This window comes from Pleurodeles waltl, chromosome 8 (genome assembly GCF_031143425.1).
Source record: "Pleurodeles waltl isolate 20211129_DDA chromosome 8, aPleWal1.hap1.20221129, whole genome shotgun sequence".
NCBI classification, from domain to species: domain Eukaryota; kingdom Metazoa; phylum Chordata; class Amphibia; order Caudata; family Salamandridae; genus Pleurodeles; species Pleurodeles waltl.
In genome coordinates, this window is record NC_090447.1 from 1,308,476,074 (window position 1) to 1,308,490,456 (window position 14,383).

Here is a 14,383-nt window from a genome sequence, read left to right on the forward strand (position 1 = left end):
AAGTTACTCTGATTAGGTAACTGTGAACAATGTGACTAGTGCTCCAATACCGCTGATCGAGTTCACACTATGGAACCTGTTCGTGCTGTGAGCGCCATGGCCGCCAAGCAGCACGAAGGGTAGAGACAAAAAAAAATAGTTGGCCCACCATGAAGAATATCGTCAATCATGCAATAATCCAATTAACAGGGGTAGTCTGCAAGGCGTGACAAACAGCCTCAAGGTGGGACAACTGTAAGGCTTTTACCCATGGCATCAAGTGATTTTTGAAAGGGAAGCCCACAAACGAGTGAAAGTGATGTGTGTGACATAGGAGTACTTAAAAGCCCATAATACTTACAACAGGCCAAAGCGTTTGTGGCCTCAACCTAAAAAAGACCTGGCTATCTGCAAAATCTGACTCGCCCCAGGGGAAATCTACAATTGGCCAGCAAAAACCTTATCCAAAAACATACTTTCAGATGGGTGAAATATGTCAGGGAATTATTGGGAGTAGAGGCCTCTAAAATCCGGAACTGTTTGAATTCCAGATTAAGAGCAGAATCACATGAACCCCATTTCAGTAACCCCAAACAAACTTTTTAAGGGGGAATTCTGCAAAAAACTGGATACCAATTAGGGAAGTGAATCAGGAATGATGCTTGGCTGCTATGCTTAATATACAGCTAGAGTCTACCTACTTTATACAGCATGGTACAGCAGGAGTACACAATCTTCTTCAGCACTTTATAGAGGTCGTAAGACGACATTTGGCACTGTATAAAACTGTCACATGAAGTATCCTGAGTGTAAAAGTGGCTCTGGTGAAGCCTCTGGTATGTGCTTGAGGTTATAATGACCACGCTGAGACATCTGATGCGAAACCGATGCTATTTTCCAGTATGTGCACCATTGAATAAAAAGAAATAGTCCATTATTGTCAATAGCGTGTTTTTTTATTTGATAAGGTGAGGACACTGGTTCTGAATCAAAACCAAATCTTTTTGAAAAGTAGGTGAAAAACAAGCATAAAATCACAACAAACTGATGAGTATTGTAGAACAACAATAGAGAATTTAGCATTGTAAGAGTAATTTGTTTACAAAATTGTAACTTTTTTAGGTAATTATTCACAATTTCATAAATGTTTGTATTAAACATGACTATTACAATATATGTTTAAAATACAAGGCAGTCAGAATTGGTGAAGTAAATATTCAATTTATTTTGGATGTAATTAGCAGACAGTAATGTATTTGCCATAATTGTAAATCTTCAGGTGCAAACAGTTCTTTCAGTCCTAGTTTTTAACTGTTTCTGGGGGATTTTATTTTGTTTCTGTTTTCCAGATCATTGATGCAGTACTACAGATACCAGAAGGCAAATGCAACAGGCCTGACTGTTGCGTTCTATTTGACCTGCAGATCACCATGTTGACAATGTCAAATATTTTGCTGGCAGCGCACACAACCTGGTCCTCAGCCACAAAGATGGCTGCTAAGTTGTCCATTATAAATCTATTATTATTATCATAAAAGTTTTGTTATTCCATTATATGAAATGGAAAAAATATTAGACATGGCCCTACCTTTCCCTTAGTAAAATTGCAGAATGCCTTGAGTTTAATCAAATAAATCAGGCGAAGTGGGATGTGCTTGGTGGATGGACACAGAGGTAAAGTAATATTTGTGAACAAGTAATGAAGGCAAACGGTACCACCAACCTCGATGTGCAGAACATATTTGCATGTGCTCTTGGACCTTACTCTGTCCAGGCACATTGCAGCAACACTGAGTTTGGTGTGTCCACTTCTGCTTGATCTCTGGGCTCCTTCCATTAACTGAGGTGGGCAGCGCAATTGAAAATTGAAAAAACTCCATATGTCATGAACCCAAGGTAGAATCAACTAGTGGATTTTGATTACGCTTACAATAACTAACGGCTTGAGGGAACTTTTCTTTTGGCCTTTTCTCAGTGTGGTTGTATTAGGTCTGTGAGACAGTGAGTGTCTCTATCAAGAACTAAGAAAGGACCAGACCAGCTACTGAAACCGAACAATGGACAATTTGATATCTCTGATGCATATTAATTCAAAGTTCAATCAAGCCCAAAGTCTAAAAGGTAATTACCACAGCAATGTATATGGTTAAATCATTTTTTTTTTAATAACATGATTTCTTTGTTCAGGCTTTACTTCTATCACAAGTTTTAAATGTTTCAAAAAAATAATGAATACATTTTCTAATCTAACAAGCATAAACAGCTTTGGCAAGGGGAGAGCTGTCTTTAATTGGATCGATGCCCAACAACTTGCGAGTAGCAGAGTTCCAGTCTTTCCCCAGGTCCAGTCGGTTGCAGATCCCTGGATATTGTCGGTCAATGTTTCTTGCCCAGTGTATGGCCTTTGAGAGACGCCAATAATTGTCACTGTAAATCAACATAAAAAAGTTACATTTCGGAAAACAGCTTAGGCGCCAGTTCTCAATTTGTAAAGTAAATAAATGCTCAGTGTAGGAAGCTGTCTCTGTATATACTATGTGAAAATGAGATATTGACCCTCATTACAACCCTGGCGGACGGCACTAAAATGAAGAAAAGTAATGCCAACAGGCTGACTGTACTTTTCCCCATAATATGAAATTGGCGGTTTGGCTCAAGCCCACTGCCAATGTACCACACCATCCGCCATGGCAGTAAGGACCGCCGGGCTGGAGACTTCAGTGACGCCCACCCGTGGCATTATGACCCCACGTACCCCCATGGTTTTCGTGGCTTCCCTACTGCCACAAAAACCATGGCGGTAGGCATTATCAGTGACAGGGAAATCCTTCCCTGTAACTGATATGGGTCTTCCCTGCCCCCTTACCCAGGTTTCCCCCCAACATACACACACCTTCATTTACACAAACAAACACACGCATACACACACTCATACCCACATTCATCCATGCATGCATGCATACATCCATTCACACATACATCCACACACACTGACATACATACAAGCCCACACACGCACACAACACAACATACACGCACTCACACACTCATACACGCAAAACACGGACAACATCCATCTCACACCCGCATACACGCATGCGCAGACATACACACCCCCACACACACAACAACCCCCACGCCCTCCCCTGTCGGAGCACCCGACTTACCTGATTTCAGGGCAGGAGACAGGATGGGGCGCTGCTGCCAGCAGCAGCGACCGCCAGCAGAACACCGCCAGGCCATATCATGTGTCATGATACGGTCTGCGGCGGTCTACTGGTGTGGCGCTGCTGCTGCCTGCAGTGCCACCTTACCGCCATCCGCCGCCATGACTGCAGCCGGATTTCCGCCATCCTTCTGGCAGAATTCCGGCTATGGTCATAATTTAGCGGATGCTGGTAGCGGTGGCAACTGTCTTTAGGTGGCCGTCGCCGCGGCGGTAGGCAGTATATACTGCCAATGTTGTAATGGGGGCCATAGTGTCACAGAGTTCAGGGGTTCCCCAAAAGGCTTGACAGAGGCAATAGTAGATAATACTTGTTAGAAATGGGGTTTCTGGTTCGCTAGGGTATGCACCTCAGCCAGGCAGAACTTACCCACTCTAGTCAGGGCAAGGGAGTTACACGTCCAAGATAACCCCTGCTCATCCCCTTGGTAGCTTGGCACGAGCAGTCAGGCTTAACCCGGAGGCAATGTGTAAAGCGTTTGCACAACACACACAACACATGTGACACAATATCCCCCCCACAAAGGAAACACAACACCAGATTATATGAAAATATACTGTATTGTACACAACGCAATTATCAGACCAAACATCACATATCAGTACTATCCTGCTACTTTAGCAGTTGTCAGAACGTTACACATTAGTTACTCTGCACACTAGCAGTAGTCACAAATAACACACAGGTTACTCAATATTCGGCAACATAAGCAGTAGTCAGGAAACACGTTATTACACTAAAGCACTTGTCATAGGAATATCATAAAATGCCCATTGTAGGAACATTAGAAAACATATGGCAAGTTAGAAAAAAAAACATATTAGCAAGCATGTCCATAAAAGGAACATATGCACACAGGTATAAAAACATCATAAACCAGGTAGGCAACATATAATACAATAAAGTCTCTAACAAGAATTTCTGATATGTATTGTCCCTTGGAAATACCTGGTAGATGATAAAGGCACCTCCAGTGCCTAAGATAGCATGAAGGGGCCCCTGGTGCTTCTGCGCTCACCACGGGGGCCACACGGTGCTCCTGGAGGGAAAGGGGTGGTAGGCACCCTCTCCTTTACGAAAACGGGCCCCTCTGGGGACTGTAATTTAGCTGGGGACCTGCCTCGGCCTCCCCACATCCTGTCCTCGGGGTGGGTGCCAGGCGAAGCCCAAACTCAAGCAGGGACGAACCGAAGGGGGCCTCCGTTGAGGTCTCCCTTCCGGGTAGAAAATGCCTGAAGTGTAACTGAAAACGGAGCGTCCTGCTCCTACCGCAAAGACAGGGGAATGGGGCGCTCTCCGCGCCTTCCCCGAATCCTGCGAAGTGGGGGCAGCCGCCCTCGTCCTCGGTGCGGCTGCCAATGCCGAGCAGGGAGAGGCCGCGCCTCCCCCTCACGTGTTGGGCTCCTCTCTGGAGCTGCTCTTGTGCCTCCGGGGTTGCGGGGGTCTCCTTGACAACAGGAGAGCCGCGGGTACCCCAGGGGCACTACCTAGACCGTCGGATACCCCAGGGGCACTGAGAAGAGCGCGCCAGCTCCTCTCCCTCTCCTGGAGTGTCCCGGCGGTTAGCAGACAGCGCGCTCCGATGGGCTTGAATGAATGAAAGACCCGGCTGCGGCGGTGGAGTTCCTGGGCAGCGCGAGGTGCACTCTTACAAGCACTCGAGCCATCCACTTCGGCCCGGCTGTGGCAGTGATTTCCTTGGCCATACAACACACTTTTGGAAAAGCGCTCAGACTCCCAATGAAGCCCGGGTCGCGGCGGTGATCTTCACAGCAGCATAGCGCTAAGCAAGTGCTAATGACATCCCCAAAGAGGCGCTTTCCAAAGCCCCTAATTCAGTGAAGAAAAGCACCTTTTGTGCTTTAAGCATGGATGCAGGGGTCAGGGGCCACAGCACCCTGCCCCTGGGGAGTAGAGCTCAAGGAAAAGGCCCACAGGGGGACAGGGTCCAACAACAGGCCAACGCAAGGAAGATGCCAGCAAATGGTAGTCCTTTACAGTGACCAGGCAGGTCACAGGTCAGCACAGCAGCAGGAGTCCATGGCGGTTCCTGTGGAGTCCTTCTAGCAGTCTGTGTCCAGTTCCAGGTAGCTTCAAAGAGTCTCCAAATTGTGGGGAAAATTCCCCTGTACTTATAGTCAGTTATTACAGTGTTTTACAATGGTAGGGAGAGGAGGTTCCAGCCAGTTACAACTGGTTCTGGGAGTGCCCCCTCTCTCCTTTCAGCACAGGCTCCAAACATCAGTGGGGGGTTAACCACCCTATTGTGTGAGGCCAGAGCACAGCCTTTACAAATGTAGGTGTGCCCCGCCTCTCCCTTCTCTCAGCCCAGGAAGACTATTCAGTATGCATATGCACCTCTGTGACACCTCCACCCTGCCTGTGTACAAGCTGTCTGAAAAGTATGCACAAAGCCCCAACTGTCACTCTGCCCAGACGTGGATTGGAGTCAAGCTGCAAAACACCAGCGTCATAAGCACAGATAAATGCGCACTTTCTAGAAGTGGCATTTTTGTGATAGTAATAAAAGATACACCCACACCAGTAAGCAGCATTTATTATCACCATCACAACCATACCAAACACGTCTACGCTACCCCTCATAAATCATACAATACCCCTTACACATAAGGCAGTGCATTTCTAATGCAATCCTATGAGAAGGCAGCACTCACAGCAGTGAGACACCAAGTTAGGCTGTTTGTCACTACCAGGACAGGCCATGCAATATGGCACATGTCCTGCCTTTCTACATACATGGCACCCTGCCCATAGGGCTAGCTAGGGTGTACCTTAGGGGTGACTTACATGTAGTAAAAGGGGAGTTCTGGGCCTGGCAAGTAAATTTAGATGCCAGGTCCCTGTAGCAGAAAACTGCGCACACAGGCCCTGCACTAGCAGGCCTGAGACAGGTTTGAAAGTCTACTTCAGTGGGTGGCGCAAGCAGCGCTGCAGGCCCACTAGTAGTATTTAATTTACAGGCCCTGGGTATAGAGATACCACTGTACAAGGGACTTATTGGTAAATTAAATATGCCCATTAGGTATAAGCCAATCATACCAACTTTAGATGGGAGAGCACCTGCACTTTAGCACTGGTCAGCAGTGATAAAGTGCTCAGAGTCCTAGAGCCAACAGCGAGAGGTCAGAAAAACCAGGAGGAAGGAGGCAAAAAGACTGGGGATGACCCTGCGTAAGGCAAAAAGTCCTACAATACTAATGCTCCATTTGTGGTAGTGTGGTCGAGCAGTTAGGCTTATCAGAGGGTAGTTTTAAGCATTTGTTGTACACACACAAACAATAAGTGAAAATACACAATCAATGACTGAACTACAGGCCAATAGATTTTTATATAGAACAAATATATTTTGTTAATTTATTTCTAGAATCATAAGATTCATTTAGCAGGTAAGTACATTAATTGAAAGGTACTTTACACAGTAATACTTAGAACTTTGAATGGAATCAACAAGGTACACAGCTTTCTTTAAAATGGCAAAAAAGCTATTTTAAAAGTGGACACTGCAATTTTCAACAGTTCCTGGGGGAGGTAAGTAAAGTACAATTTCTGAGGTAAGTAACAAACTTACGGGTTTAATCTCTAGGGTATAGGTAGCCCACAGTTGGGGGTTCAAGATAACCCCAAACACCCAGCACCAGCAACACATGGCCGGTCAGGTGCAGAGGACAAAAAGGAGCCAAAATAACATGGGTCCCTAAGGAGAAAGTGGGTACTCTGGTTCTGGTCTGCTTGCAGGTAAGTACCGGCGTTGTCGGAGGGCACACCAGGGCGGCTTGGAGGAGTACATGAGGGGCCCCAAGTAGGCAAAAAAATCACACCCTCAGCGGCACGGGGCGGCAGAGTGAAGTGAGCAAACAAGGCGTCAGGTTCTCAATAGAAAACTATGGGTGGACCCCGGGAGCACTTAGGCGCTGCAGGCAGAGCACAGGGGGCCTCTTGGGCAAGCCACCGACTGGACAAGGGTGAGGGCCGCCTGCTGTTCGTTGCTGCACCAGTGGTCAGTTTTTCTCTGGCCTGGGAACTGTGGGTGCAGTGCTTCTCCAGGCGTTGGATATCTTTGTCACGGGCAGTCACAGTCGGGGGGTCCTCGGGATTCCGTCTGCAGACGACATCGTGGGGTGCAGAGAGGTCAGCCCAGGGTGGACACGACGTCGGAGTCGCCTGGGGGTCATCTCTGGATAGTTGGTTTCTCTGGACACAGGCCGGGGACATCGGGTGCAGAGTAGTTGGACTCACGCTTCTGAAGTGAAGTGAGAGTCCCTTTGAAGTTGGTTTCTTGGTCTTCTTTCTGGACAGGTCCGCTGTCCACAGGTGTTTCTTGGTCCTCGTTGATGCAGACAGTCCACTGGAGGCTTTTCAGGGGTTTGCTGGTTCTGCAGGATGCGCTGTTTCTTTTCTTGCAGCTTTTCGAAGTAGGAGACTGGCCGGTAGGGCTGGGGCCGAGTCAGTTGCTCATTAGTCCTTCTTCCTTCTTGAGGTTGTTAGAAATCGGAAGAGCTAGGTTCAAGGTTGCCCCTAAATACTAAATTTAGGGGCGTGTTAGGGTCAGAGGACAGTAGCCAATGGCTACTGTCCTTGAGGGTGGCTACACCCCCTCCTTGTAACCACTCCCTCTTGGGAGGGGGGGGCATATCCCTATCCATATTGGTGCTAATCCTCCAAAGCTAAATGGAGGATTTCTCAAGGAGGGGGTCACTTCAGCCCTGGACACCTTAGGGGGGTGACTACTCCTTGTTTTTCTCATTATCTCTCTGCTATCTGCCAAAAGTAGGGGCTCGTCCGGAAAGCGGGCATCTCGACTAGCTAGAGTGCCCTGGGTCACTGTAACAACAGGCTTGAGCTTTTGAGGCTCACCACCAGGTTTTACAGTTACAGTTCCTGCAGGGGAAGTTGTGAAGCACCTCCACCCAGGACATGTTTTGTTTCTGACCACAGGGTGCACAAAGGCACTCACCTCATGTGGTCAGAAACTCATTTGGAAGTAGCAGGCCGGCACAGACCGGTCAGCCTTGCAGTAGTAGTTGGGCTTACAAACAGGGGCAATCTCTGAGATGCCCTCTGTGTGCATTTTTCAATAAATCCCACACTGGCATCAGTGTGGGTTTATTGTGCTGAGAGGTTTGATACCAAAGCTCCCAGTATTCAGTGTAGCCAATATGGTGCTGTGGAGTTCATAATGAGAAACTCCCAGACCATTTACTCTTTATGGCTACCCTGCACTTACAGTGTCTAAGGTTTTGCTTAGACACTGTAGGGGCATAGTGCTCATGCACATATGCGCTCACCTGTGGTATAGTGCACCCTGCCTTACGGCTGTAAGGCCTGCTAGCGGGGTGACTTACCTATGCCACAGGCAGTGGTTTGTGGGCATGGCACTCTGAGGGGAGTGCCATGTCGACTTTGTCTTTTCTCCCCACTAGCACACACCAGCTGCAAAGCAGTCTGCATGTACTAAGTGAGGGGTCCCCAGGGTGGCATTATACATGCTGCATCCCTTAGGGACCTTCCCTGACCACAGGGCCCTTTTTACAAGGGACTTAACTGTGTGCCAGGGCTGTGCCAATTGTGGAAACAAAGGTACAGTTTTAGGGAAAGAACACTGGTGCTGGGGTCTGGTTAGCAGGGTCCCAGCACATTTCCAATCAAAGCTGGCATCAACACGAGGCAAAAAGTAGGGGGTGACCATGCCAACAGTGGCATTTTCCTACACTCAAAATCAAAATTCTTGTTGAAAAGCCACAGCAGTGCTCGTCACCGTCTGTCAGCACATAAGTATTTTCTATCCAATTAAACCGGTTTTGGGATTTTGGCAGCTGTTGATGCTTGTGCTGAACTTTGCCGAGAGGGTGCCTTAAACAACAAGAACACATTTCTGTGAACTTTCCAACTGGCTAATTCACGGTGTGGTTCTTATGATGCAGACTAGTCATTTAAAAAGCTATCAGAATTGAGCTTGTCCTACCTCGGTTAGTTCTGGACGAGTACTGGGTGTGAGTGAAAAGCAGTGGTCCATCTTGTTAGTATTTCCCATGTGCGGCAAGAACATGTTCGGGTATACCTTTCTCGACTTTGGGCCTGATTTAGACCTTGGCGATCTTACCCCCAATCTGTCGCCGCTGCAGGCCAGAGAAGACCGCCCAGGCGACAGTCTTCCTCCCGCTGTATTTAGATGTATTGCGGTTGAGCCGCCGACTGCCACAGCGGAGTGGTCTTCCCAGCTGTTAGGCTGGTGGGAAATCGCCGCCTGTATTTAGATGTTATAGTCCTGCTGGATGTGTAGTGCCGGCGGTTTGCTGACAGAGGGAGGACACCACTGAACCCAATGGACACTGGACAATGGCAGTGGAATAGAGGTAAGTCACACACTCTACCCTTGACAAATACGTCCCCCTGCATCACACACAACACACCACATATACACCAATTTCCACTGGCTTCCCAACACAACACCTACATGCTACAAAAATACAAATACATACACGTACATCCATGACACAACATACACACTCCAGTGACACTGCACCCACACAACACAAACTGACCCAACTAGACACTCATCTATATAAACACACACGCACATCACAACTACACACACATCCTCACTACACCTCCCACCACCTCACCCAGTTAATCGTATTGCACACACACATACATGTACTGGCTCACACACACAACTCGGTGCACAACCTAACAGGTACAGGTCCCCTTGAAATGTGCACACATCAGCATAGGTGACAGGTGCGAGTGTACTGTCATTGTGATGCCATCATTCATTTGGCAATAAATGCTGGCACCATATTGACAGTTGTCTATGTGTGCAATATGTTTTGTGTACAAGTGTGTCCTCATCCGGGTCTGACCCACAAGTCCAAGACATATGCGTGTCACAGTAATTTAAAGAAATTACTGTGACATGTACATGTCTGCAGTGGTCCCATGATAATATGCAGTGACCCCTCAACATACACAGCCAATGCAGGTTCCCTCCTTCGTGTCTGGTGACACAGGTGGGGGGCTGAGGTGGGTTGTGTTTTCTCTGGGTTCCTGCTTCAGCAGGGAGTGAGGGTTCTGTCCAGTCGTGTCTGTCCAGAAACAGAAGTTGAATCAGGAGAAAAGGTGAATTTTCAACCCTCCCCCATCAACCAAGTCAGAAGTGGAAGTTGGACTGCCACTTTTTGCACATCCAAAACTGTGCAGTAGGAAGTGTGGCTGGAGTCCCGCCACCAGCCACTTTTTCCTATGGCACTGTGGAAACGGATAGTAATCCCTGAAGGGGTCGGCAGAAATCTGGAGGGTTAAAGTCAAAGGGACCACCAATATATAATTGGGTGGGCGGACCGCCAAGGGTTTTTCAATGGAAACTGAAGGCAGTATCATTACCACCTAGATCTAAAACAGGCCCTTTGTGTGCGACTGAGTTCTGGAGTGCTATCAGGACAACAAGGAAGGGGGCGGTCTACTTTCCAGTGAGCACACACTCCTAGGATCGGTTCACAAATATTTCCTGGAGGAACATTGTCTTTGTTGTTAATTACACCCAGGTTCCTTCGTGGAAAACAGGATAACCCTGTATCTATGCATAAGCATCTAAATGGAGCACGCAAGACAGTCCCCTATGCATCTGCATTTAAACTAAGTAAATCAAAATATAAATGGACAAGAGACTTACCTTTGGTAATGCTTTATCTGATACAGACTATATCTAGCTGCAGATTGCTTACCTTTGAACTTGCGCTGGAAATGATGACGTGGTCCCAATATAGGTGCCACCCAGGTGCGCTAACATCAGTTTCTTTTCATAACTTTCCACTGCAGAAGCATGGAGCCATGAAGAACACTGACCACTCGTATGTCAAAACTAGGCCCCTGAAATAGGAGTTCCTGCCCCTAGAAACCCGTTCGCAGAGCAGGGAGGATGGGTGGGTTTGTAAGGAATCTGTAGCTAGGTATAGTCTATACCAGATAAGAACTTGTCTATCTGATAGAGACTTCTACCTGCAGATTCATTACCTTTGAATGGATACCAAAGCAATACCACCCCCAGAGGTGGATCTGTGAACCAATTTCATACAAGAAAGTCCTGTGGGCCCGAATGTGCAAAGTGCCAGTCCCTAAGGTCTTGACTGTACAGGCAGTAATGTTTGGTAAACATGTGCAGAGATCCCCACGCTGCCGCTTGAGAGATGTCCAGGACCAAAAATCTGCGTGGTAACGCAGTGTTCGCAGCTGTCTCAGGTAGAATGATCGCACAAACAGGTTGCTTACAGGCCAGTGTGTAGCAGATCTCAATGCAGAGCACGACCCATCAGGAGATGGTCTGCTTCTGCAAAGCCTGAACTATAAAGCTGCATACCCTACAAAGAATTGGTCATCCATCTGGAACCCTTTTGTACAGCCAAAGAAGAACACCAAAGCTCTTTAAGGGTCCAGGCAGTGAAGTCTCTCCTCTTCCCTAGAAGGATGTGGGGTGCACAAAAGGTAAGCAAGTTGACGGATTGGCCTACATTAAAAGATGTGACCACTTTTGGCAGAAAAGAGGCCATAGAATGAATCACCACTGTGTCAGGATGGGCAGAAAGGTAGAGCCTTTAGATGATAAGGCCTGCAGCTCACTCACCATGCGGGCAAATGAAATCGCCACAAGGAAAACTGTTTTCAACGTGAGAAGCTGGAGAGGTCAAATGTGGAAGGACTAGAAGGGAATTCACACCAACAAATTCAGAACAAAATTCAGATCCCATTGGGGCATAATGAACAAGGACGGAGGGAAGAGATAAGAAAGACCATTGAGAAATCTATGTACAATAGGAGACCTAAACAAGGAAGGTTGATCAGGCAATAGCAAAAAAGAAGAAATAGCCGATAAATACCCAAAGGAGTCCCCAAAGCAGAGCCATGCTGGGCAAGGGAAAAATGAGCAATAGAACCTCAGAGAGAGAGAGAGAGAGGCAGAAAGGAGGTCAACACTCTTGTCTATGCACCATGACACAAATTTCTTTCAAAAACAGGTGCATACCGTTTTGGTGGAGGGACGCTTGGATGCCAAGATTTTGTTACAAACTGCAGGAGGAAGGTCAAAAGCTGTCAAGTGCTGCTGCTCAATCTTCACACAAGAAGGCGGAGAGTGGACAGATTGGTGTGAAGAACTCTCCCCTGCTGCTGTGACAGAAGATCCTCCCGAAGGGTCAGTCTGATATGAGGATCAATGGATATGCTCAGCAGCTCTGGATACCAGACTCTCCGTGCCCAGTCCGTAGCCACAAGGATTACTTGGGCCTCGTCATTCCTGATCTTCATGAGAACTCTGGGCAGGAGTGGTACTGGGAGAAAGGTGTACAAGAAACCAAAACTCCACTCTGGATGAAAAGCACATCCGAGTGATAGCTGTAGGAGGCTCACTCAGTTTATGGTGTACACCTATTGTATGGCACCCTATATTGAGACAAGGCAACCCTTAGTGCTAGTGTTCTGGTGCCTAGATAACCAAAGCTCTCTAGGGGTTCTGTGGAGAGCAGCTCAGGCTTATCAAGGCGGAGTGTAAAGCACTTACAATACCACAGTAGTCAGTCAGTGATATCCACACAAGAAAGAACCACACCAAGTGTTACATAAATAAAGTATTCTTTATCATAGCACTAGTACTATCCTAACGTTGGTATATCGCCACTTGGAGATATCTACACACAGTAAATATACTTAGAAACAAACAGGCAATGCACTGGAATACATGGAGCACTTTTGGGGCGGTTGGGGGGGTGTTGGGGGTGCAAACCATATACTAAGAAAGTGATAGAAGAGAGCAGGTGCCCAACCAAGGTAAGTGTGTTAAGATCTTAGGGGCTGGGAGAGTACAAAATCACCAAAGGTAAGTAATAGAAATCCCCCAGGTGCCCGGGTGCATAGGAGTTATCTAGTAATTTTTAGGATCCAGGACCCATATCAGAAGTCCCAGAGGGAACCAGTTACTATAAGGAAGGTTCAATAGTAGCCCCACCCAGGAAAGTGGAGTTAACTACACCAGGGAGCCCAAGCTCATATGGGTGAAGTGACGTCGGAAGACTTCATTGGAGTCAATGCGAGCCTCGTTTGCTCAGCTGCTGTCGCAACCCATGGACCAGGTCGGTGGAACCCAAAGGTGGATTCCAGACAAGAAGAAGCTGAAAAAAGAAGGCAACAGTGTCCAGATCACTCGGAGATGAACAGGCGGTGCAGGTAGGCAATGCCAACCCTTCTTGAGGAAAAGTACTTGCAAGTCGTTGAAGGAGATGCTCCAGTCGGAACCGGGAGGCCACACCATCCTAGCCCAAGGACAAATAGTTCGAAAGAAAAGGCGGTCACATCTCCCTTCTACAGGAAACCCTTTGTTCTGTGCGAAAGGAGGACCCTCTTTGCAAAGCTAGCCCCCACTTTTTGCATGATGTTGATGTGTTCTAGACGTGGGTGGTGCCCAGGGCCTCTGCTAACCAGGTTCCCTGGGCCAGAGCTCTTTCCCTAAATCTGTTGTGATGCTTCGCACAATTGGATACACTCTTACATATTCTTGTAAGCCCCTAGTAAATGAGTACCCCAGTACCCAGGGCATGAGATAGTAGGAGTAGGGCCCTGACGGCAGCAGCACTGATTGTGCCACCCTCTAGGGCAGAGGTCTTCAAACTGGGGGGTGGGACCCCTAGGGGGGCCCCAAGTGATCCTAGGGGGGTGCCAGACTCTGGCCAAAAGAAGCATTATACAGCTAATAGGCCTTTGTTTTAAGCAGAAGCATGTTATTGCATTTTTTAAAAAAGGTAACAGTACTTAACTGCAATGCTTAAATAGGCCTAGACATATTTAAACATTGCCATCTTTATAAAATAATTGTGAACACTTCTGAGGGGGGGCCAATGATTTTTATTTCCCAGCTGGGGGGGGCGTGACATTAAAAGGTTTGGAGACCACTGCTCTAAGGCCTTGCACTCAGTTACCCATAGCACTGCCAGTGCAGGCTGAGTGTACTGGGGCAAGCCTAAAAAGTCAAACTCGACATGGCACACTCCCTACACTGCATTTATTTTGGGTAAGTCACCCCTCTAAAAGGCCTTACAGCCCTAAGGCAGGGTGTACCATACTATATGTGAGGGCATAATTGCATGAGCAATATGCCCCCAACGTGTCCTTGC

General features: G+C 47.4%; 1 protein-coding gene across 4 annotated transcripts in view; it reads right to left on the reverse strand.

Annotated features, from left to right (window-relative positions):
* Positions 1–2,120: 2,120 nt before the first annotated feature.
* PARP4 (poly(ADP-ribose) polymerase family member 4) overlaps positions 2,121–14,383 on the reverse strand; it is a 1,744,976-nt gene continuing 1,732,713 nt past the window's right edge. For all 4 annotated transcript variants that reach the window (XM_069202293.1, XM_069202292.1, XM_069202291.1 and 1 more), the window contains one exon: positions 2,121–2,406. In XM_069202293.1, coding sequence (XP_069058394.1) covers positions 2,226–2,406 — 181 coding nt within the window. In that variant the 3' untranslated portion in view covers positions 2,121–2,225. The remainder of the gene's footprint in view (positions 2,407–14,383) is intronic.